A 27,133-nucleotide genomic window follows, 5' to 3' on the forward strand; every position below is an offset into this window, starting at 1 on the left:
CTTATTGTTTTAACTTCAGGTTTTATTCTCATGCATCCCCTGGAGCTCTTACACTCCAGGTACTTTAATATGTTTGTGAAACACACATAAAAAAAAGTCTAAATTAAAGTGCTTACGTACCGTCAACTGGTGCATCAATAGGTCCATTAGAAAAGTGATCTTATTACTGAAAAGAATATAGGTGCAGTTTTCTGTGCAATTACTACAGGCGAGGCCATAAGCATTTACCGTATTGCAAAGTGACCTAAAAGATCAGGAGTACAGAAAAAAAGAATATCAATGTTACTCTTTTCTTTGGTCAATTAAGAGCAAATAACTGGAAGACCACTCCAAAACTTCCTTTTTAGTAATTCACATTAGTTTTCTTAAACTTGGATTCCACACAAAAGTAAAAAAAATTTACATGAATTAAGGGGAAAAAATGAAGCTTCAATATACTAAAGCCATACTAGGCAGGACTCTTGCACTGTATGGACTCTTCCATATAAACCATGAATATCTAAATAACATGCCTTGGAATATGTAAATTTGAAAAGCCTGAACTCTTCTTGTGATATGTGCTAATTAAATTTATTTTCATAAGTATAGATATGCATATGCATTCTCATTAAACGCATGCAGACATTCAGAGTAGAAACCTAGCAAATAATGGGCATACTAGAAAGACATAAAACTTAGGAAATCAGTTGATATTCTGCATAATTTGGATGTGTAATATTCTTTTTTTGCGGTTTATGATTGTGCCACACACAAGTAGTCTGTGTATGAGGTCCCTCTCCTAGCACAACCTTCTGGAAAAACACCTGAATGAAGGAATTCACAGTACTCTGGGACAAGCTTCAGAGAGAAGCTACTCTGCAGCACCCATAAATAAACGCAAAGAGTGGGGAGGATTGAGTAACTTGTACTGAGTAAGCAAAACTGAGCAGGTGAAGTTCCTGTCTAAAAGCTTCTACTGACATACTATGAATTGCACAAACTTGAAGCGTTGGAGTGCACCTTCAATAGCATCACTTGACCTACACCTGTAGCTGATGGAAGAGGTAACAGGTTTGCAATGGTCTGAACTGGAAGTCACGAACAAGCCACCAACAGCTCCAGGTGTACAAACCATGCTCCGTTATTCTCTGCACCACTTGCACTTACATCTGCTCAAACTGAAGTGCTCTATGAACAGGATTGGTAGGAAAGCTGGGACCAGTCCTATAAATGTACTCCTAGAGAAGATAAATCTGACCAAGCATAACACCATTCCAGAATAAACACAAAATCCATTTCTTGAACTTTGCTTACCATGAAAGCTATCACTATTATTATACAAATACACACACACTACACAAATGCATCATAAATATAGATAATAATAAATACAGAGAGTTAGCAATTCAAGTCATTTGTCGAAAGTAAACTGAAAGGAAAAGAACTTTTTTTTCCTGAACATGTCGGAAAAAGTTCAAATAAGCTCCACAGAAGAAAAATTGTGAGCACTGCCAAAAGATCTTACAAAAGTGGGACCACAACAACTGACAGGTGGCTGTACAGAAGTGATCAAAGCTGCTATCTAACATTACAGCTGCGGACTATTGGAACTTATTTCTTAAGATACAGTTGAGTGTGATGCTTTATTTTTGCCTGAAACTTTTCCTTTCATTAAAACAAGGAGGTTATTTACATAACAATTGAGGATGGCTGCTTTAGTGACAGTGGTGTTCATTGGTGTGGCGCCTGATTACACAGTGTGGGTCCCCAGAGCTGAAATGGAAACACCTCATATAAAATATATTGCATTTCACAAACCAAGAAAAGCTGCAAATGCTTAGAGGTCAGAAAATTCAGAGTAAATATTTTTCTTGTGTATTTCTGAAATGTCTTTTCTTCAACTTAAGAAATAATTTTGAATTTACAAAGGAAGCATTACTTTTGTTTTGATCTGTAAAAATGTAAGGAATGTTTATACCTTTCCTTTCTTATAATTCTGAGTATCACCATATTACCAGTTATATCCATTTTACTGTACTGGGAATTAATTTTACTGTTCCGCCTAATTAAATCAGTTTCAATCTGCCGTTCACATGACTTGAGCACAATACTAAATCATTATTTATTGATAAAAGGCAGGTTCATTTTTGCCTATTTCACCTGATTTTTTACCCTGCAATGATAACACCCATAAAAATTCAATTAGCATGCTTCATATGCAATTTTTTAAACCTCCCTTGCAACAAGACTCTCTTTTCCTATCCTAACGACGTATTTATTTCACTTTTCTCAATAATACTTTAAAAAAAATCATTAGGCATCTCCTTTAACTTTTTATAGCAGATGATTCCCCTGGTTGGGTGGCTGTTTGCCTGGTGAGAAAGATGGAACTGCATCAGTAATTTCTATTTTCAGCTGAAAAGAAAATCAGCACCTTTCGCTTTATGAGCTATTCTGAAATAAAGATGAATTCTATTTAAATATAAACATTAAAGAGTCAAATATGAACTTGGTAAGTTAACTAATTTTCACAGCACTGCAGTCTGTGAGTTGATTTAGTTAACTCCCTGCAATGTTTTTTTGCTATAAGGGGATTTTCATAATTGCAAAGAGGACCATTTATTTTGCATTTGAAAACACTGAAACTTCCCACTTATACACAGAACAAATTCAACTGTAATAATGCATCATGCTTTTCTATTTCCCAAATGAACCTTATGTCGGAAAAGGTATTTGAATTTTCAGAGACTCAAGTAATGGTTTTGAAAAGGTGCTGTAAGCAAATTGATGTCAAATTAATTTTTCACAACAATAAAGAGGGTTCTTTTAATTGATAACGTAAGCTTGCTAACTACAATTCATCTAAACACATTCTGATCATAGCACGTTCTGAGCTATGATTCAGTTCCACACTTTTTTCTAGATTCCAAATTGGAAGTGTCAGCACAGAAGCAGTCCCCAGGTGGTTTGCAGTGTTAAATGGCAGATTACAGAGAGCACAACTAATTACTTTAATCTTATTAAGGGCACAACAGCTGTCAACTGTCACCATTTCTGCACAAGGCCTCTGAGACAAGTGCTGAATGCTGTGAATGTCAAGCAAGAACTTTATTTAACTACCAGTTAAACTCTCTGGGATGGAAAACCGAAAACAATCTTTTTTTTTTCCTTCTTTCTCTCCTGTCTGAAGCGAATTGCTCATAAGTACAAATCCCATATCTCAAGAGATACAAAATTATTTGAAATAGTAAAGGGGGATCCTCACACATAAAGCAGCTGTTTATCGATTACTGATGTTGCTCTAAACTTCGTATCACACCCGCAAATCAGCTTTACAGCTATGTTAGACAGCATGCACACTTGACCACATAAGTCTACCCTCTGATGTAAGGTTTTCCTCTAGAGTAAATCCAATTATAAAAGCACTCCTGATGGTAAACAAACTTTGATCCAGTAGAGAAATCTGTCTTAAAACTAGACAAAAACATGCATCTGTGTGTTATTTTCATATTACATGAATACAAAGGAATAGTAAAAGGTGCCACTTTAATCAACATCTTCAAGCTAGATTTGAGGAGTTTATATGTACATATATGATTTTCTTTGATGCTAGTATATCTTCAATGCCAAATTTACCTTATATGAACAAGTTGACAATTCTTAACTTTTATTCAAAATAAAAGCTCAAGATCTCAAAAAAAAAAAGTTTAATTTTGCAATGAAATAATACAAAACTAAAAGTTATCAAATTTAGGATGTGTCAATTCTGTTGTAAATGGCTGATTCTTAACCACTTTGAATATTATGCGGCACTCTGGTGTGGAAAAAAGTGAGCAGTGTTGGTATTTAAAAGCTGGATTGAGAACAAATGGGAGGTGAGCTGTTACTGAAAAACAGCAGGCACAATGAGTGCGTAGTGGAATAGCTAAAAAACCACCAAGGTAAGAATATGAGTTGAAACAAAAGTAAAGAAAAAATGATTTGAATGTAAAAAGTCTTGTACTTCACTCTTGGGACCTATGTATTCAGGAATCCTCAAAAGAATTAGAGGCTCATAATCAATTAGTATTTTGTCTGTATTTTGCATTATTTACAGATGCCTGATCAAAAATGTGCATCAGCTGCAAAGTCTCATCACAAATAATAGATAAGACAAAACTCAGCACCAATTCTCCTTCAAGATGCTTCCAAAAGTGGATCATAGATTCATCCTGAAATGTTACTCTACTCATGAAAAAAAACGTTGCATGACAAGCAATAATTAATTTCCACCAGCGTCTGCAAGTGTGACAGAATCTGAAAGCATTCCACAGAAGTTACCCTGTCCCTGGCTTATCAGTTATTTCATTGTAGGATTTGGCTCCAGCCAAAAGCTTCCTAACAGTTCACAAAGCTACTTTGAACAATAAAACTCATTTCTGTATTGCATGGTAAGGCAATATTGCTTTGTTCTTGAGCTCTGTGAGCTTGAAATCCAGCTCTGAGACTGACAGAAAGAGTTCAGCCTGGAAAAAGACAGATGCTACAGGTCTCAGATCTTGTTCTTGCAAAGATGTCATTCTCTTTTGAGTACCTTTATGTCCTTACACCTCTAACTGCTAGTCATCAGTGACTGTTTCTCTAGAGGGAATAACCTTACAAGAAGAAAGCTTCTTTTCCACTTTAGGTTAAAAAAAAGAAGTGAACAATCCTATAGAACTGCTTGAATAGTAACAGCACAAGTTACTTCCTTTAATGCATGCTTATAAAGTAAAAATTACAAAGAATGAGCTGGAAACAGTTCTCAGCTCAATATCACTTTTACTGGAAAAAAAAAACAAACAGGTTTGTATCAATCCTATCCATAATATTATATAGGCACTATTTTCTACTTTTTAAACAGCTAATTATGGTTCTACCTGTGTTACCATGATAGTATTTGCCTTAAGTGAATGACATGACAAGCTGCATGCAAAGAGAACATACATCATAATAAAGACAGTTTCCATTATGTCTTAACTTGTAACAGAAGTCCTCCTTTGTTCAGGACAACTACTGCTAATTTGTGTTTAAAGGTGTTGGTTACCCAAGGAACTCAAAGTACTTTTACAAATGCGAAATAAACAAATCTTACAAGCCTCATTTGTTTGCAGATTTGTTACAGTTTTCAAGGACAGTAATGTAGCATGGCACAAAGGGGATAAATCAGTTGCTCACAGCAAATATGCAAGCAACACGGGAGGCAAGAATCATGTTCTGGTCTTGATCTTAAATCATGAAATTGTTATGCTATGCAACTCCCATTTGCTTTTCAGTACATGCGTAAGAAAGATGTCAAAAGTCCGAAACTCCTTCAAATTTGGTTGTACATTGCCTTTTTTTCTGTGGAGAACTGAGCAAATTCAGGAAAATTACAAAATGCTGGTTTAAGAAAGAAGGCAGCTGGACACTAATTTGTATGTTAACACCAATAATAAAACCTACTATAATCCACTGCTTTCTCTTATTTTTTCAGTGTTTTCTTTGAAGGGAAGAAAAGCTGTCCCAATACCACATGTATCATCTGTCTTATAAATGTCACATCTTTTCACAGCATTTGCTGTCCTGCTGGTCTAACCACCAATCTGGACAGTAGTACAAAACAGCAGGCATGTTGTTAAATCTTTGATAATAAAGCTTTATCTTGTAGACATGGGATTAAAGTTCTGAGCTGCACCATACTGCCAGGATTTTGGAGAAAGAGAGATGTAGGTAATAGCCCATGTAATCTCCTCACCTACTTGTAAATAGCTTAACCTCATCACAAAACAACAGGCGTTCCCAATTTAAGATGGATACACATGACTAAATATTGCATGAGCACACAAACAGTTTTCAGAACAGCGGTGCCCTTTTGCAAAGCATATCTGGCTAAGGGAAGCCAGGAAGGCAATTAATGAAAGGTGTTAATTTAACTTGTTTCGCCCTTAAGCAGAGAAAACTTGTGCTTCTTTAGATTCTAAGTTTAAGAAGTCAGGATGTAAATTATCTATATATAGAGAGAAAAATGTCAAACTCGTATCAAAAAATAAATAGGCGATACAAATTATCTTCTTCATTTAAAGAAGTCTACAGAGTCTGATTAGTCTCTGCTTTTGAAACTCCTTCAAACATTCGGTACTGAAAGAAACACATTTGAAGAATCTGTCAAATACTCTCAGTGAAATTACTTTCCATACTAATAAGCATTAACACGCTTTCTCCAAAACAGCCACATTTGGACCCGTTTCAAACTGTTCCCAAGAAGTCACAGCCTCTGGAACTACTGCTTGCTCTTGGCAGTTGGGTTGCAGATTCTGCACAAAATACACTCTTCTACATGGTAAAGAGCACCACAGAAATCAACCACAGAGGGTCTGCATTGCATGCAGCAACACCAAGTTCACTGCAATACCTCTAGCATGCATTTTATATTCCAACCAAGTTTTTAATACCAAAGAAAAGGTTATGCTAAAATACTTTCTCCTTAGAAAAAGCTAAATAAACATGCACTGCATTAGAAATTTTCAAAAAAAGGATCTGGACAGAAAAGCGAGAGAAAAACAGTATTCCTGAAATCAAACATGAGCTAAAAATTTACTGCCTGAAAAACCTGCATTTAGATCAAGATTCTGTGTTAAATTATGTGCAACCTGTATATCCTCCAAACATACTTCTACATCTACAATAGTTTCAGATGCCTATATAGCTCACTGTTTGGTTCTATTTTCACAAATACCATGAAACCAAAAAGAAATACAAATCATACCACCCAAATAAAATGAATAGTAAGGACTTATGATACATGTGTCTATTGAGAAAAGCGTGTAACTTTTTCTTCTTTAAGAGTTAAACATTTGTTCAATGTCCAAACTAAAGGCCAACTAACAATATTGTTGGTTGAATGCTTTGTTATTTCTTAAGAAAAAAGCATTTGCAATCAGAATACATTATGAGAGAGTAATATTTCATTATATCAAAATATTTAAATCAAGCTCAATATATCAGCTGCTGACAGACCGTCTTAAAAGGCCACTGTCTAGTTGAAATTCTCTTGCCTTAACAGACTTCAGTTTTACTACACTTTTCATCTTTACATAAAGAATGCAATTTATTTATACCCATATAAAGGAATAGCTAGGGAAGTACACATATCCACAATTTTCAAAGGTGAAAAGTATCAATGTACAGAGGATTCACACGAAGCGTATGAATTCCATTTTGTGATTTCTAGCAGCAAACAACACAGTTGTTTTTTCAAGGAAGTCTTTCAAAATTTCTATAATGTAGTATGGTTATAATCAATAATCTCTTGATGAATTCATCCAAATGTTCTCAATTGTTTATAGTGATTCCTATATGGAGTATTTTTTACTGCTACTTTGCAACACATGATCTTGAGAAGTGGCAATGATAAAATAGAATAGGAGGAGTCTAACAAATATGAGTGGCAATCATACAGAAGATAATGAGGGAGAAAGTCTATCAGCAATAATTAGACCTACAAATGCATGAAGCGCAAACTGCATGATAACTAGGAAAAGGTTTTCTTACAAAGTTTAAGTGATCTGAAATTCTATTATTACGTTTGAAAACTTCTATTCCCTTATCATTTAGACGTGTTTTCATCCTCAGATTAGAACAGCATAAGAGGATGAATAGCAACATTTATTTGTATTTAATAGTAAGCTCTACAGTATACATTAGGTACAATCTCTCACTTAGGGAATTGTATTGACTTTGATTTTGGCAACTGTTTCATAGGGGAAAAATGCCACGTGGAAAAAGTGTGATGAATGCTGAAAATGTACTGCACTGGACATAAGCCCTAATGTTAAGTCTGTTAGTTTAAATCTAATTGTACACCTATACTTCTCCAACATGCCTGTTAACAGTCAGGGAAACAGCTGAAGTTTGATACTGGCTTCCATCACAAAAACTGTATGCTGAAAAATTAAAAATCTGCTACTTTTATTTGTATGGGTCAAAGATGCAACAGGCAAATTCTTAGTTTCATTTATATAACATCTGAATAAAATCTGTCATATGCCTACCTATCTCATTTACACCTCTGCCTACAGAAAAACTCAAACTTTCAAACTAAAGTCCTCAGCAGTATTCACCCCAACCCATCTTTACTGGCATGGGCTCAGTGACCTGGCTGGTGGGTGGACTACACACTCCTGCCCTTGGCAGTAATGGGACTGTCCTATGGTGCCTTGCCAAATGCTTCACAGACAGAAAACGGTACACGGCTGCATGCAGGTTTTGCAGCTGCAGAGCCAAGAGCTGGAAGCTCTCTCTGAGCAGCAATGCAACATGTGAAGATAATCATAAAAGTGGAACCTGGCTCCTTGCAGGTCTCTGTGCTCTTTGCACGTTGCCTACAGAACGAGGGCTCCCACGAGTGTTCTGAGGAAGCTGCTGCTTCCTGCTCAATGACTGTGTATGTTCTCTTAAAACAACTTTGCTTCAGAGTCATTTGGGACATTTGTACTGATTCAACAAATATAATTTTCATATTTTTCAGAATATTAGCATTTAAACTTGCATTAGCATTTAAACAGCAGATTTTTTTTTTGTTTCAGGCAATGTAAAGTTTCTGTTAAAATTTCAAAGTGCTTTAGTCACTCATGCTAACAAGCAAGGCATGAAATTGGAAAGATGCAGTCTAAAAACACAGCTTAAACTTACACCCAATAGCAACTGAAACTTTGAAAATGTTTTCCAATAGTTCATAGAAAGGCAGGCTTTGTATCTGAGTCATGAATGGAGCAAAGCAAAGGTGCTTCACAGCCTTAAGAACAGCAGGAAATGGAATATAACAGCATTAGCTCTACTGCTTTGCTTCTTCAGGAAACAACGGTAAATCTACTTCACATGTTGCATTTGTTTTTAAATAATATCAGTAAGTAACTTATAGCTATTTTTTAACATGCTCTCATGGCAGGAATGAATGAAACCATATCAACTGCATTCCCCAAATGTAAAGCCTTTCTGTTTAAAATAATTTTATTCCTGTTTATGTTAAATTTCACACAGTGCTTAAAAGAATGTCACTAATTGCAAATACAGTACAACCCACTATCTGTAAACAGCTGATCTTAATTTGAGGTCTGAGCTCTGGCAGAAGAAGATCATTTGGTAGTCCTCCAAGTCACAAATACTTTGGTCAAGAGGTCAGTATAATTACACTGTTATTTAAATGCTTCATTACAGACTGAGTAGTATTTTTCATTCTCCCAGCAGTTACTGCTGAGCTGCTCACTGTAGCACTAATTCACAATCACTCATCAGTGGAACTGGCTGGACTTGCAGGAAGTGCATTCTGCATGGCTTACAGGGAATGTAGGAATTTTGTTCTCTTTAATGAGCAAAGATAGGCTATTAAGAGCACTTTTTTCCTAGGTGTTCTTTCCTAGCACTTTACACCTGTCCCATAACATATAATGGACACTACAGATCTAAAACCACACGCTGTATTTGTTAAATTCAAATAATTAGAATATTAAAATACATTTACAAAGAAATGATGACAATGGTACACAACAGAGTATCTCAGGTTTGGTTGTTCGTGTACTAAAAATATCCCTAACTCTGCTCTGACAGACAGCACAAATGGGCCTCTAAATGGATACAAACTATAGTCAGAGATTAGGGAAAAAAGCATGCTTTTTCAGTTATCAGTTTTTGCAGGTATTCTGTTTAGTCACTACTATTTTTCTTTTTCAAGAATTAGATATTTCAACCCTTCTGCTCTCATGTGCATAAAGAGGAATTCCTCTAATCTGTAAGAATTTGGATTTACGTTTGTAGAAGCCCTTTCAGCCAGCAGTATCTTAGAAGAACTTTTCACTTTAAAAGTAGTCAGACTACAGTGAATTAGAAGCCCTTAGAAAGAAAATATAAGAGATCTTCCACTAGAGATCGTTACATACCAACTTCAAAAGATATGTACTTCCTCTTTTATAAAAGGTAGCCTCTTCTGTTTAATAATGTTTTCTCTTCTCTCACTTTGTACAGTTGAGGATGCCATTGTTCAAACATATCATAGATAGAAAAAAAGTCACAAAGTTTGAAAACTAGAAGTTGAGTGGAGATGTCTTTCACCTTCCATAGCACCACAGAGTAGAGCATGCTTTTTCTTTGAAGTTCACCATTGGACTATGAGAAGAAGCAGTAATGAAGCAGCAGATGTGAAATATTCTAGTGATACCAAGTGGCCAATGAAGGACTGCTGATACTTACTTAAAAGGAACCCGTGAAACTGCATTCAGGTTGGTGGGAGAAGTCACTGCTTGAAGAACATGTTCAAGGGCAGTCAGTCCTCCTGCAGCCCGAAATGCTATTTGATCTGCTGTGTTCTAGACAAACACAAACACAGAAGAAAACCAACAGAAATTAATAAAATTCCTGGATATGACAGATGACTGGAAGACAATTGTCCTCAGTTTTCATGTCAGTGTAGGAAATCTTTAATACATGTATTTATCACGTTGAGCACTTCTGAAAAAGAGCAGTGAAATGCCTGTGCACAGGCAAGAGTATTGTTCAGAAGGTGCAGGAGTTGAAATTCCTGCATTACTTTTTCAAAGACAACACATACATGCCACATACTATACAAAGGTAACACTTACAAATGAATACCATAAGAATTTTCAGTAATGACATAATGTTTTAGGGATTTTAATGAAGTTAATCTTTACCTGTTGCTGTTACCTTTGTAGCTATACTTTAACGTTTTTCACATGTTTTAATGAACATGGACAGTATCTAGATAGGTATTTCCTCTTTCTTACAAACTTTTTTGAAAGGAGACAACCTCCAAACTTGTTCCCTGATTTGTTCTACGTGTGCATAAAATCACTTAGGCAGATCACATTAAAACGTGAGTGCCATTATTATGCTGATGATACCAGGTTGTGTATTTCACAGCATGTGGACCCTGCAAATTCAGTCCTTGCTCTGAAAGAAAGCCTGACAGCATCACCAAGCAGAGTGTTATTTTAGCCTTAAACCTTTAGTTTTGTACAGTATTTTGCTAAAACACAAGTATACTTTGCAAAACACAAATCTACATTGTAAAGAACTTCCTTTACTACTAGCTTTCTATCAAGCTGAAGTGAGTTTGTAATTTCTCCCAGTTTAGTATCATTCAGCTTTAATCCCTATTATTCTCCTCTCTAGATTACTTAATCAGCATTTTGACATTTAGCTATCATGGAAATAAATCCCTAAGTATGCTCATGAAAGGGGTGGGGGGGTGGAACTTAAAAGGAAGAAACACAAACTGGCAGCAAAGCTGGGAAGGATTCTTGAGTAAACTGTTCACCGGGTCTGTGAAACTGCCACCCAGTGATTAGGAGCACGCTACTGATCTCACTGGCTTTTGGCATGCTATCAAACATATTTACCTCCAAGGGTTCTTTCTGGATGGAGAAATCCAAGAGCTTTTAGCCCATTTATTGAAACACAATGCCGACTACTGAAATAGCTGCTGGCACACGGTGCTTGTGAGTATATGCCAGTACGTATGCACCATGCAGGCACCATTCTGCCAACAGCCCCCACTGCAGGGACAGCTCCTCCGCCTGGCCTCGGGTCAGCGCCGGTGATGGGAACTGCTGGGAAAGCATGCCCCAGCCACAAAGGAGCAGAGTGTCACTTGAATATTGCATCACTGACGTTTTCAGAGTGAATGCTGTGTGACTGTGCCATCTGAGAAAACAGTGAAAAATGCACAGGCAACTCCTCAGCTACCCATGATACGAGACCTCAGGTAGAAGATGAGCTGTGTGTAAGGAAAGAACAGTATTAAATCACCCCAGGGCTGAAAAATATTGCCATATTCTCCTGAAATATAGCAGCCAAATAAAACCAACATGTTTTTAAGACGTCTGAATTAATTTCTGCTTGAGATGGTTTTCAAATTTTGAAGTATTTACATATTCATCTGAAGAAATCTTTCTTAAAGCATAACCATATGAGAGCAGGGTATCTTACTCAATTTGTTTCTTTCTAAAATTAACCTACGTGCTTCAAAATATGATCCAAATTCACTTAATGTTCTGTAGTGCTAAATCTTTACGTTAGCTGATACTTTAGAAGTAGGCTGAGGCATACAAGTTACTCAAAGCCCTTGCTCAATAATATTCTTCTTTAAATTGTATGCAGAAACCAAAACCTGTTACTAATTGATGCTCACTTATCATTCTCTGTTGCTTTGTATTACCCACTGACCTGTATGAATAAATCAAAGATTTCAGTGTGTCTGAATGAAAGACCCATTTGGGTAATTACAACTTTTACTTTTGCAGCAGCAAAAGCACCGAGCAGATCAGGCACCACAAGAATATGAAAAATGACAGATCCTATTGGGAGATAACGTTAACTCCCTATCTGGAAGGGCACAAACCAGCATGGCACATTTTTGCTGCCTGAGAGAATCCTCCAGCCTTCTAACCTAGTCTCTTCAATTACTTAGCTAGATGCTTATGAAAACTGTTTCATAGTTTCACTACAGAAACTGTTCCTTCAGAGTGGCTGCACAGTTAGATTGGGAAGCTTATTCAGCAAAGGCAGTCAATACAATGAGGTTCATGTGTTGTAGAAAAGATATTTAAGTTTGGTTTTCAAACAGTGAAACTGCTTTGCCTTGCTCATGCATACTTTCACAAATATGTAACTATTTTAAACAACATTTTTAGACAACCTGATTGCAAGTATAAAAGGATTTCAAAGCTCTAAAGCTACCTTGTCATGCAGGAGAGCAGGGGCAAATGAACATGTAGGGAAAAAAATGATTATTACTGTCATCGAAGCATTTCTGAACAGAGAGAGGTGAAGGCACAAAAGCCATGAAGATGCCCCCTAAATTTGTCTTAACCATTACAAAAATAGCATTGGAGATGTAGTCCTCAGAACAGATGACGCTGCACTCAAAACTAATACAAGAAAAAAAGTCTTGCTTTCTTTGCTTTTCAGAAGTCTGCATCATTGTAAAATACAGTAGTCTTGTTTGTACAGGAGGAAAGCCAACACAGCTAACGTGATATTAAGTGTGCATTTGTGATTTTTGGACTCCTATATACTTGTCATTTAGAGCATGCATTAACTAACTTCAACACAGCAGTGTATGAATCATGTACCTCTTCAGCAGAATGTAGGCACACTAATGCACACGTGGCAAACTGAACAGAAATGACAACAAACCATGTAACAATGTTAAGGATTAATTTTGAACTAAGTGTTTTAATAAAGTTTTAAAATTAATCTTTTCTTTTTTAAATCATGACAAACACTCAGGAAAGGTCCCTGCACACTCCCACCAAGTGTGGCTGATTTACCTGTTACAAAACCCTAATGGATTTGAATTCCTCTTTTCTCCTTTCCTATGGCTTGAGTGACAACTGACTAATAGGATTACAGGCTCCATTCCAATAATACAGCTCAGCAACATGCCAGCAAAAAATGACAGCCTAAACCTGAATTACATGGCCTGGGAATCCATCCAATTATTAACTAAAGTAACTGTTATTACCTAACCTAATCAAAGGAGAAGCAGCTGTTAATCTTTGGTGGCCTGCAGTGTAGTAGCGGTCAGACTGGATGAACTGTCTTTGTACTTGACTCCTCTACAGACAATAATTATGTCCTTTGTGATCAAGAAGGGCTTCCCAACCTTCCAGACAGAGGCAGAGGCAGCAGATGGGGAACAACTATCTGTGTGTTCATTAGCAAGACAGGGTGGATTTTATCAGGGTTTGGCATCTGTGGCACCTTCAGAAGCACCACTTACTCAATGATACCAGTAGATTTGGCAAAGTCAAGAACTAGCAGGCCAAATACAGAGCTCAAAATAACAGTTTCATCTCATCATCTGATATTTCACAAAGAAAAATAAACACAGCAAAAACAAGTCATTAACACATACGCCTCACAATAACCAATTACTCTGCTCAGACACACAGGCAACAGAAATATGTGAAAGGGCCAGTAGTGTTGTTACTTTGCTGGGGTTTGCTTCATTTGTTGAGGTAGCTGGATAATATAACCGTATACCTTTGAAATAAAATCAAAACAGGAGAAACATCTTTGAGTTATTTATAAAAGTCAGCAGTTATACTAAGTAACACAGAGCGAAGTAAAGTGAGCATCAATTAGTAACACTTTTTGATGCCTACATAGAATATTCCAGGGCAGAAGAAAAGCCAAAACTGCTACCCTGCTCTGCTGCTCCCGCTTTACACAGGCCATTGGACAAACTGGAAGGTTTGTCAAACAAGCTTGGAGGCCAGAGAAACCTGCCTCAACGTGAGACACTATGGAAGTACAATCTAGTGTATGTCAGGGAAAGTAAAAATATGACAGGATCACCGGATGGAAGCACCTGAATGGGAAGACGATTTCTGATAATGCACAGTAACAGCTGGTATTTATAAGTCAAGACTGGATGAATTCAGATAAAGTGATTTTTTTAATGCCAAGAGTAATTAACGACTACCATAATATACTTAGGATATAGTCGACACTCAATCATTTGAAGTTTTTAAATCAAACCTGATTATCTCCTAGAAAAATATGATCCTAGTTAAATCAATTTATTAATTTGGTGCAAGAGTTATTGGGTGAAATCCAATGTCCTATACCAAAGTACTCACTTCCATACATTTCTCCTGTTAAAGTACTCTTATTATTTAATATACAGAGAAGAATCAGAAATAATGCAGACCTTTAACATCCAAAATGATTTCATGCCAGCTTTAGCATCTCTGTTCCATGTAACTTCAGCACTTCAGTTTGAATATCAGCACTTGCATCGGAAATCTTTTCAAACTACCTTTAAAAATACTGCTGTGCAAACCACCCCACAGACAGGCATCCATAATCAATATTCTGATGTTGATTAAAAAACATTTTCCTTCCTCATCCAAAAGAACGCATTCTGCTAGTCCCACTCTGTATGTCTGAATAAAAAACTAATCTGAAAAGACATTTTGAAGAGACCTCAGGAACTAAAACGGGTAAGATGGAAAATATTTGTGAATGAAACCCAAGTATTTTGAAACTGATTTCTATTTCTGAAAGAACACACTGAGCTTGTGTGACTATTCTGCACTTGTTAAACTGTTTACTGAAGGAAGAAGTAAAAACTAATTAGCAAAATGTAGTTGAAATCCATCTTCAGAGTGTTCTTCTTTCGTTTTCTTGGGTGTTTGAAGATTCTTAAATGCCAGGAGCTAAGAAATACAGTTCAAAGCTGCCTCAGAAAAAGAAGCCAGATAACTGAATCCTGGGCTGGATCCTTTTTCTTTTTTTTTTTCCTCCTCTCTCTAAATAAATGCATCATTGTATCTACAAGCACATACAAAATCACAGATACGCTGGTCAGCATAGAAAAATCTACACTCCTATTAGTCCTCCAGGAAAAAGTGTTTTTAGTAAGAATCACTGGAGAGAACACAGCAAAATAATATTTTCTACTAAAATACTCAATTTTGTTTTCTGTAATAATTATATCTAGTGAAATCAGTACTACACTAGTATAATAATGCCCTGTTCCGCCTGAAAAATCTTAAACTGGTTTTCAAAATGAGTGATTCGACCTACAACAGAATTTCAGGCACCTGCACATCAGTAGGAAAATGTAAATCTGAAACTAGGTGCGGGACTTAAGTACGAGACAGGACTGGCTTAGTATCATCTATATACCATTATGGGGAGGCATTCATTCACATTAAGGACATCTAGCAGGCGTTTGTGCCAACTCCCCCTTCATGAATTGCTTACATGTTTTATGTGTTAAGGCACCCAAGCTCCTTAGGTAATGCTATGCCAAGGCCACAGAAAGGAGGGCTTGAGTAATGCTCCTTTGCACAAAGCAAAGGGCAGAGCTAGCTGATTCTGAAGCCTTAAAGATAAGCCAGCTCCTCTAATTTCTGTGTTTGCATTCCAAAACAACTGATCTCAGTGCCTTCATCTAGGTGAGGATGCTTACCTAGCATCTGCTTAGATCCTGAGATGGTAGGCAGGTAAATTCGCGATACCTCCCTGCAGGATGTTTGGTACTTCCACACCCCCCTGTAGAGCTTACCCTGCAGCCTCTAAGCCATTTGGATAATACTGGTTTGGTGGTGACTTTTTTTCCCCCTTTTCTTTTGTTTTCTTTATTAACAAAGCTATATTAACTGCAATTACACATATTTAGCATAAAGGAAGAAGAATACATAGGTACAACAAGAAGACAGACTGAAAAAGGAACAGCTGTTGCTACACCACTGAAATATAACAATAAAAACTAAGCTTTCTTTGTTTTCAAATTCAATGAAAAGTTCAAAAAAAGTCATTTACTACTATACTTTCTATAAGCACATTACAACTGTCATATATTGCAAGCTACTTAAAATCAGTCTAGGTCTGTTCTGAAGTCTGTCTTGCAAACACTAAATGTCACGTGCTTATAAATTTAACTTCTGCCTATGCACATTCTTTAATTCATACTTCTGTTTCCAAATGTTGTTCCATATTATAAGGTAAACCATACTGAGTAGGGCTCCTTTTTGAATTAGTGCATTATCCTATTGAGGAAGATGAACCTTATTCCAACAATCTTCCAAGTTCTGCAGTTTCTTTTCAGTTCAACAGTAAAATCACAGAGAGGCACTCTATTAATGACTGTGTTGATGTCGAGGACAGGACCGTCGCAATCCTGTTTGTGAACTTCCACAACCCAGTGAAAGCCATAAAGCAAAGACAGGAGAAGGTAAACCAGTGAACCACATCATCTGTTTAGCTGCTTTCACTCATTCTAAGGAGTCTAACCAGAAATAGGCAATACAGTTGGTGAAAATAAGATGTCTTTATAAATATTAAGACAGCACTGAGCATTACAGCACTTGTGCTTATTAAAAATAAAAATGTTTATTTATAAATAACTGGACACCCAATGAGTGTATCAATTCAAAGAAAAGCAAGGATAAAGGTTCAACCAGGAACAACTGCTCCTAGATCTCTATGGATGACTCAGTTAGGACCATTTTGACAGTTCCCAAACAAATATACTAAGAGCACCACTTAAGTGATCTTCTCCTGTTCTCTCCCAGAAATTTTTTGGACAAGAAATTGTCCAGTGAATAGAAACGTTGCAGATCTCTTGCATGATTAATCCATTCTTAAATTCCTATTGCTGACATTTCATTATTGAAAATTTTGGCCACAGGAAAGCAGCAGTGACTTCAGCTGAACTATGAAAACCAGTGCAATCCAGCAAAACTAGAGATATTAAAATTATGTGGGAGAAGATAGAGAGAGGGAGCTACGGTTGTTTGTTTGAAGACCTGCAGGGCAGTCAAAAACTCTTGAATTCTAAACACAGCGTTCACACTGATTGCCTTGGGTACTCTCTTGTAACCCCTTGGACTGTTTTCCCATTACCCCATCCACACGACAGTAATAGAGGACTGCTGCGTAGATAAAAAACGTGGGTTTGTGAAGTATTTCAGATGAGAACACACAACAAAGGGCATCTTTAGGTGATACGGTTTCAAATCAGAAGTGGAATTTAAAAAATATTGAACGTGTGTTAACATATACCAGCAGACTAAATGAAATAAAACCTTTAGTTCTTCAAAAAATATAAAAACAAAAAATAATTACTTTAGCCATGATCTCTATCTAAATTGGCACCTGCTCATTAGCAGAAATGCCTAGGGCACTTTCTTACCACCGAATGCTCACTGCTGTGCCTGCGCTCAGTGCTATCACTGGTACAACTGCATGGATGCCACTACCACAGGCAGACAGATGGGGCGCAGGAAAACACAATATGAAGAAAATAATTAACTGTGGTTATTTACGCTGATTTTATGATATTAAAACAGATCTCTTGTCCTGCAAATGCTCAATGAAGAAATGACTTTGCATATGTTGGAACGTATTCTGATACAAATGGACACAGAAGAAAAAAGAGCACCAGACCGGACAGCAAAAGGTCCCAACTAGTAATGCGTTAAGTGCCTTGGAAGCTAACAACATCTAACTGCATACCACAGAATCAGAAATCAACACAGCAGTTTTCAGTAACAGACTGCAGAGTAAATCTTGGAATAACAACACTACAGAGCTTATCTGTGAACTGAACTTGCCTTGTAACACCATTTCCAGCAAACAAGTTAAAAAATAGTCTGTGGCTGACCTCTAGTAACAAGTTCCTATTTATATGTTCATCTTGAGAAAAAGGTTAATCCACAGATTACAGAAACTCCGGGCAAACAAGTTATTGATGATACAAAGCTGCCTGGTCCAACTTGCACGAGGCAACACACATCTGACCTATTGACTTCCTCCTGGCAGTGACAAGGAATGTCTGCTTGGGCAGAAAATGCTGTCCCAAGAGCTCCTCCTGTGTTTGCACGCAGCCTGCTCTTTGAACGACAGCCACCAGGGTATTGCTATCCTGCCCACCGCTACCGCTGGTCGGATGAGGCGATGTTTCTGCAACTAGGAGTAGTTTGTACCACACAGAGTTAAGATGGCTGATGCAGTGCTCCGGGGGTCTCTGCACGTTGCTGAAGCTTTTCACACCATGTGCTTCTGGCAACATGCATCACTGACACTCAGGGCTGAATATTCATACATGAAAAACTCCTAACCTCTCAATTACAGGCTTTAAAGTACTGAGTTCGTTTTGAGTAGGGTTACTTAGATCTCAGGTTTTCCATCAGTTATATCCATTTGATCAGATGCTGAGTTCATGCTCTGAACTCAATATTCTGTATTTTCCTAAGGACAGCTTCAGCCTTGATTTACACTTAGAGCAAAGGAAGCATAAACACAGAATTCCCTGTTATGTTCTGTGTTCACAAAATTACTAGATTTTTGTGGTAAAATACAGAGATCCAAGGGCCTGAATTCTAGTTTTAGCTGGTAAAAAAAAGACTTGTGTTTAAATTTAAAAATTCTATGCACTTCATAAACTTTGGATTTTGACTTTAAATCATTTTTAAACTGCTGTAATTCAGCTTTAAATTTGATTAATGACTTCCCTTCCCCAGACATCACAGCAGGCTGAAACTGGCTACTGCAGGAGTATCCGAAGTTGAATACAACTTGTTGAATACAACTTATATTCCACTGGCCACAGGCACACACATCCTACAGAACGGGGAGCAAGACAAAGCTAATTGGCTGTGCTGCCTCCTGTCCCTAACCAACCTCACCCCAATCCCTGCCAACTGGCTGATTTAAGGAAGGTATTTTGTATCTTAAAGAAGAGACAAATAAAAGGTAAATATCCTCACTGTCAAACACCAGCAGCCAGACACTTGCACTTTTTCAATAAAGGACCTTCCAGGCCCATGAAAAAGAGCTAAGTCCACTTGCTGATTTCACACAGTAAAATTAAAGGTGGCAACTGTCAGTGCTTTCTTCTTCCTCACTGGTATAAATCGAAAAACCAAGGAACTTGCCCTTTACGCTCAGCAATTGCTGTCAGTGTGATTTTGGTGAATGCCATTAGGGCAGAAAGTAGGACTCTACTGATACAGAGCTACAGAAAACACATTTAAGTCTCATACAAATCAGAATAAATATGCCTCTTTCAGAGCCATTACGACTCACGTTAACTTAGTGTGATCTCCCGGATCAGATCACCACAAATTTCAATCTTAATTTGGTGTCCATGGTACCAAGGTAGAACGAGGCCAATAGAGAAAAGGTGATAGCTTCTCTATCCTATGGCACCACAAAATAATCTGAAATATTCCCCAAATTTATCCTCATTTCATTTTTTGAAATTTGTAGTTCGCCAGTTGCTACAAACACAGTATTTTTTTCAAACAGAAAAGAACTTGATTTTTATATTCCAACAGAAAATATTCAAATTATTCCAATAATTTCAGCTTCTGAAAATACTATCTAAGGAAAATATTTGGATGTTATGACTATGATACAATTATGAACCTTATGACACATAAAACAAAGCTATTACAGATATTTGACCTGCACTGTTAGTTTTTATTGAAAATAAGAAATAAATTTAATCCAATCTTCATACAGAACATATCATATGTTTAGCTGAAATGAAGCTTAAAGTTTTAACTTCTGATTACCTTTAAAAATAAGAATAGCAATTACTTTCATTAAGAACAAAGCCCCAGAACTTGGATGAAAGCAAAGAAAAATTAAGATAGCATTCATTTTTTAAACACTGTGGCCACTAAATGCCCACTGCCCAGTGTAAAAGAAGGCTTTTTGCTGTAAATGAACGAGCCGCGGATCACAATCTTTGTATGGCTGTGAGCCAAAAGACACTTATCATGTCCCTGAGCGAAGGTAGCAGGCTACAACATGACAGCATCAATGGCCCCACAGGGTCCTGCTGTGGTGCTGCGAGGCTGGCGGAGGAGCGGGCACAGGGCTGAAGTCAGGGCATGTCTTGTCCCAGTGCCCTGTGTGGGCCGTGCCGGGGTCAGCGCAGCTGTGGCCCCATGGCACTGGCCTGGCATGAGGGCGCGGGGAACAGCCGCTCGGTACCAGAGGCTGGCCGCCCCTCACCCGCACTAGGGAGTAGCTTCAGGCGTACATCACTCAGCTACACGCCTACGTAACTGCGGGCGTGTGCCACTTTGCTTTGTGTTCTTCATTCTTAATATGAACACTGTGCACGTCGATATTTTTTTTTTCATATAAACACCCTATAAAGTTAACTGCATGTTTAAGTCCCAACAGGTTATCTGCTATTTACCTGAGTAAATATTCCACACATCAAAACCAGGAGGCCTGCTGCTGTAAGGAGCTGAGTGGGAAACGAAGCTGTGCAATTTCTAAGCCCACTTGCGCAGTGCCACAGGACTGGCTGGAGCTGCTGGCAGAAAGGCCGAGGTGTGCTCTAATGACAGCAGTACCCCAACTGAACGACACCGGGGCTGGTTTGTCCCCTACAAGAGTCAACAATGCCTGAGTTCCTGTTCTGATGATAGCCATAATGAAATTCACTGCACTTTGAAAATTAATGGGCAAACCAATTTAGCAGGTAACACCTCTGGCCCTAGAAGTCGCTTCAGTATTAACCAGATTGAAATCTCACGTAAGCATTTTTTCTTCCAAACCAGAATTTGACTTCTAAATAGAGCTGTGTTACTTGTAAGGATGAAGGGGACGTGCCGTTGTTTCTGCCCGTAGTGTCCTCTAGTGGGGAAACGGGAAATAGTAAGTAAATGGGAAAACAAAGCCCTGCATCACAGAAGGTATCCCTCCAAGGAAAAAAATTCCTCTCAATCACAAAAACACCTATAAAAGTCTGGCATTTTGACTGAGCTTTTCATTACTATAATAATGTTCAAATGTCAAAGTTTAAGTAACTTTTGAAAGCTTCAGTCAGACTGAGAAATTACGTAGTCGTGAGGCTGTTTACAGAAACTGGCTGAGGTGCACTTCTTGTGCTCACACACCGCTGTGCCTCTGTGTGCACACGTACACAGATGTGAGATCACAAAATACTGATGGTGGGGTACAGGCTGGGTTATGTCATATGCCATGACTTAGGCAGAATCCCTGCACCAGTCATTTTCACCCTTTCTCACATGCAATGTCCCATGATGCTCTGATTCACCAATTTTTGCCACCATCTTATTACCAGGTGACCCTTCAATGCTTCAAAAGCAAGAATTATTAATTCTGAAGAAATTAATGAGTCATTGCTTCCGCTTCTAACACTTCTGCTTTCTTCAGAGACAATCATCATCCTTGTCCCTAAGTAGTCTAACTAACAAAACTAAGTTAAATCAGGATCGCTCATTTTTAGATAAAAAATTAGGTTTAAAATTTGCTACTTCTATTTCATAATGAAGAAAACTTTCAAGTGTGAATTAGAAGTGAAACAGCAAGCTATGACTTGCACACTCTAAAGCTAGGCTGATTTTTCTGAACACATAATCTAGCTTAAAATATGCTACCTTGTTATGTTACTTTTGCTTAGCTTAGCAATTCTAAATTCCTTCAAGTGTTTGGTATCAAATTGCAGTATCTTGTCTAGTATTCATTCAGTGATTATGTGGAGCAATGATGCCATATCCAGTTAAAATATACTTAATAGTAAGTTTAGAAAAGCTTAAACATACATCATTGCCTTTTCAGCTGGTCCAGAATACTCCTGAAAAATAAAATTCAGTTGTTAAATTCAATGTCTTTCAGTCCTTTTGGATGACTACACTACTCTGCTACACTAGAAATTGGCAGCTACCTAGGTGCCTGAGCCAGCTTCACAAACTATTGCAGCATCAGAACCAAATGTGTAAGAGATGGGGAACCACAATTCTTACTGTGTTCTTATATGGTATCCTAAGTATGTGACATTTTTGAATATTTGCTTCTAAAATCTGTTTGTCTGCATATATGCATTTTACACACACAAAAGAACAATTTTAATTTTTTTTTTTGTGGAGGATTTTTACGAAATATATCGCAAATGGCACAAAAGCTTGCACATGTTCCACTTAACACTGCCGAAGAATTGGTACATGGAGCAAAAACAGTTTTTAATCTTACTGTTTAAGTTTCTGGTGATTCAGTTTCTATTTTTGGGGGGGTGGGGAGGGGAAGGACTAGCTGGACAGACAACTCAATGTGCCTTCCAGAAACTGGCCTATGAACCTTCACACTGGCTATGGTCACCATACCCAGTGGGCCTGACAGTTTAGAGAACAAATCATAAACAGGCACCCTAACTGTGCTGCTAAGGCCAGCCATTTCTGACAGTCTTTACAATGGCATAAACACTGTCTCCCTATAGTCCCCTTCTATTTGAAAGTTACAACAAACATTGTCCTGAAATGTAAATAACTGACATCATGACTGCTGAAAAAGGAAGACAAAAAATCTATCTAAAAATTGCAAAAACAAAAACGTTGCCTGGCACTAAACAAACCATTAATGGTCATCAAGAGAGCACTTTTTCGAAGTTACAAGCATTGAGAGCCTTTTTAAAAATAATAAAAGTATTGAAACAAGAAACAATTACTAGCTTAGATTCACACATTTTTGAGTTACAAAATTACACCTTTTCCTAAGTGAATGCATTTCTTTCCCTGAAATCCCTTCTCAGGATAAGGACTATTCCAGCTTAATAAAAATAAATACCTTGAAACTTAGCCTACTGAAAAGCAACTACTGTTAGAATTGTGCCAAGAGAGCTGACGAGTAAGCATAAGCACCATGAATGTGGTTCCATTTGTTATAAGCATCCTCTTCTATCCACTTCAGTTCAGTTTTAGTCCCATACTTTAATAACTTAATTTGCAGTATTATTTACTGCACCTAGGAAACCTGAAGGAAACTGGGACACACCTATCCTCAAAACAGTACAAAATCCTAGTAGTTTTATAAACATCAGAACCAGGGAAATCTTGCTTGTTAGGGTTTTGTGCCTAGTGATGAGTGTGAGTTTCAGCTTTATCATTTGCTTAGGCTGGGACATTTATGAAACCTCTGTCCTTCCCCTGTAGCTCTCTCCTCAGCAGCACATCTGTAGGATGCTCCCCGTCAAATCACTTAAGTTAGAGGAATTGTATAACTTGCGTTGTGATAAATACCTTTTTCAAACTCGTGACCTGATGAGAAATGTAATGAAAAAACCTGCAGTTAAGCAGGTTAACTGTTGCACTTGAATTCCAAAAATCCTGAGGTTCCCTTTGTGATCATACCGAAACCGTGTATGTCACATTCCCAGTCAGGAGGATGTGAGATACATTAACAGCTTGTCTTGATGTCACATATACGTATTGAACACATTTAACAGCAGTGATTTAACTGCAGTGTTTTAGCTGCAGCTGAGCCAGGTGAAAAGGCTGCTGCCCTTGGCTGCTTGTCACCACACTCCTTCCTGAACGCAGCATCCAGCCACGGTCCTCAGAACAGTGGGGTGCGTCAGCTGTGGTACCATAAACATTTTAAAGTAAGGCTTTTAAAAACTGTATCAAAACAAACTAACAGAAATAAACCCCACCAAAACAACACAAAACTAAAAATAAAGTAGGGAGAATTTTAGGGAAGTGATGTGTCAGCAGGTCTAGGAAGACCATCTGAGTGAGCGGCAGTCACCTCTGACCCAGGTCAGGTTCATAGCCTTAGAAATATATGTACTGCAGGCAGCAGAACACATAATATTTACACAGCAGAAAACAGTGGTTTTGTTTGTTTGTTGTTTTTAAATCAGTAACGATCACCTCTGCACACTGAAGAAAATTAATGATATTAGCAGCTTAATATTGTATCTGTGGTCACACTAATAGGATACACTGATTTCAATCTATTTGTTTCTGAATTCCCTATTACAGGACACTTCTGTATGAGTGCTCAAGTCAAACTTGAGCAGTTAATCCTGGGTTCCCTGCATATCTGAAACACACTGCTGCCCGTGGTAATGGAAAGCTTAGGTCTCTTGAAGAATGGTCATGTATAAACTCTGAAGCAGAAAAAACTGCGGCAGGAAAACTGTTTTAGTCCTGCAGTTCTGCCTTCTTTAACAGGCTACATGAGTTTTTGTTGTTGGTGGTTTTTTTTGTTTGTGGTGTTTTTTTTTTTTTTTTTAAGCAAAGGCCCATTCTTAGGAGAATTTAAGGTCTGATAATGTTCAGTTTAAGATCTTGAAGAGTCCCACATGACAATTTGCCAACATCAGGCCATGGCTTTTTGGTAACATTTGCATGCATTGTGCTATTGTGTTTGTGTGCATGTTTTTTGTTCGTTTGTTTTGTTTTGTTGTTTTTGTTTGTTTAATATTGTTTAAACAAAGTAGAGGTGAAAGTGAATACAGCTTCCTTTCAGGATTTCTGCCAGGAAGGATGACAGACTGCACAAAACCTAAGGACTGCCTTCCCTTAACCTAGAGCACAACCCGATCAAAGCCCTAACGCAGTGTATGTCAGATAGATCCAGGGGCAGCATACTGAGCACATACAGCGCCATCCAGCTTTGTACCTCCGGTCTGATGTCACCAGCAGAAGCAAGGATGCATTCCAAAGGGGCATTGGGCAGGAATCTGTTTAAAATTAGAACAACAGTGTCGTTTATGACTTTATAGCACCGTCTATGTTGATTTAATTAAAATGCATGTGTGAACCACAGGCTGTGTGCAACTAATGGCCACACTTCTTGTCAGATCGTCAGAAGCTGCACTTTAACAATCTGAGTATCTAGAGGATATGCTGATGCAAAACCCCTTTAAACTAGGAACAAACGCTTCCTGCTGTACTGGTATTTTGCTCTTCATAAAACAAATCTTTATTTCCCTGGTGAGAAGGCATACACTTTTTTCAGTCAATGTAAGGTACTAACAAAAGAAAACTTAAATGTTTCAGAGTATGACTGAAAAGGTGGTTTTGTTGGTTTTTTTTTTTTTGAATCAAATTTATTTGATAATACTTGTGCATAACTTTTTCTGAGTCTGAAGAATTTCTAGTAAGTGGCAAGGATCTATTGTTGTTAACTCTGTTCTCCCTTAGGGCAATTCTTTATTCAACCCAGGCCATTAGTAAGGGTAAATCACTGTTATCAGCTCACACACACTGACAGCTTGTGTGGTTCCCACTCCCTCATTCCTCCCCCTACATTATGGTATATTTTTATGCTCTCCAGGGAAATTCAATTAACAGTGTCAGTCTCCTCCTCTCAGTCAGTGACTGACACCATCAAGATTCTTTTCACCGCCCATTGACATGTAAGATGTGTCTGCTGATTTCTTGACTCACAAGTTAACAAGAGAATTACTATCCACTTCTATAAATGACTACGTATGATCTGTGCCGTAAACACAGTGACAGCTATTGCAATCAATCTTTCTTGACCTTATCGATTAGGACACTCAGATGTAATAAGACTTCTCCAGTGGTAGAATAATGATTTGAGGGTAAAAATCCAAATCAACAACAAAATAATGTATGACTATCACCAAATTTACCTTTTATTTCCCGACTGCAGGCTCAACAAGCAGTAACATTACGAACAATTTATGATTAACAATTAGCTGCAATTCATGTCTTATTTAAAAGAATCTCAGGAAACTACAGTTTCCTGTAATTATTTCAATAACTTCACAAATAGATAAATCTTTTCAGAGACCTCGTGCAACAACGCATTTTCTAAATTTTCAAATAAATATGAAATTAATGTTTCAGTAATTAACACAAACACTGCACAATTGGAAAATGTTGGAAGTCTTTCAAAACTGCTATTAAACTTGATCAGCAACTCAGAGTAATTAAAATAACACACAGGAGAACAGTATCCTGGCACTGTTCAGTATTTAAAAGTATATGCTATTAGAAGCTGTGTTTCACACTGACTAAGCTGTGAAAACCTTCAAGCATGGCACTTATCTTTACAGAAACTAACTCTGATCCACAATGATGAAACCCCCTCCTCAGATTTTATTAACTTGGTTTCTCTCCGTACTAATATTCAGGATATCATGATTGCAGATATGAAAGAGAGGTCTTTTCTAAGGGTCAATGAGAGAACAAAATAACCTTTCTTTGGAAGTCAAATACGGAGGTTCTAACGGTGTAAAAAGTTGTATTACAAGACAAACCACTGTGCCAGCAGGCCAACCACGTTGAAATAATAATAAAGATGAAAATTCTATGCTCTCAATTACAAAAATTCAGCATTTTACCTTAAAGCAAGGCAGGCTTTATAAGCACAGCACTTAAGAGAAAATTCAAACCATAAAAACATACAATATATTCACATAATACTTCAACCCTCCACTGAAGACCAACCCCAAAAAACAGGCTTAGCAGTGTTCTGGGAAAGCACAACAGCTTTGTGATGTGGGACCTTCCTGAATTTTTGGTTGAGGAGAAAGGACACCACCAGGAACAGCTGAGGCAAACACTGTCAAATTGCTGAGGGACTTTTCTGCATACTCTAACCAAGCACATTTACAGAAGAGCAAGGGAGCTCTCATTCCTCCTGACACGACACTGACAACTCCTGTCTAAAAAGCACCCCCAGAGCTTTTCAGCTCTTTGGTGCTTTGGGACATGGAAGAAGTCTTAAGACTCAGTCCTGTGAAAACTTGCTAATTGGAGTGCAGAGTTCTAAAAGTGTAACTACATGGCTCAAACCATTAACAACATCCAGTGAAATATTTAGTACTAAG

At 37.7% G+C, this 27,133-nt stretch overlaps 1 protein-coding gene across 7 annotated transcripts in view; it reads right to left on the bottom strand.

Moving 5' to 3' along the window:
• Positions 1–27,133, bottom strand: part of SCAPER (S-phase cyclin A associated protein in the ER) — a 230,997-nt gene that overhangs the window by 44,894 nt on the left and 158,970 nt on the right. For all 7 annotated transcript variants that reach the window (XM_035553931.2, XM_035553934.2, XM_035553933.2 and 4 more), the window contains 2 exons: positions 10,225–10,340; positions 121–244 (listed from right to left, as the gene is read on the bottom strand). In XM_035553931.2, coding sequence (XP_035409824.1) covers positions 121–244; positions 10,225–10,340 — 240 coding nt within the window. The remainder of the gene's footprint in view (positions 1–120; positions 245–10,224; positions 10,341–27,133) is intronic.

Source organism: Cygnus atratus, chromosome 11 (assembly GCF_013377495.2).
Source record: "Cygnus atratus isolate AKBS03 ecotype Queensland, Australia chromosome 11, CAtr_DNAZoo_HiC_assembly, whole genome shotgun sequence".
In the NCBI taxonomy this organism is placed as follows: Eukaryota; Metazoa; Chordata; class Aves; order Anseriformes; family Anatidae; genus Cygnus; species Cygnus atratus.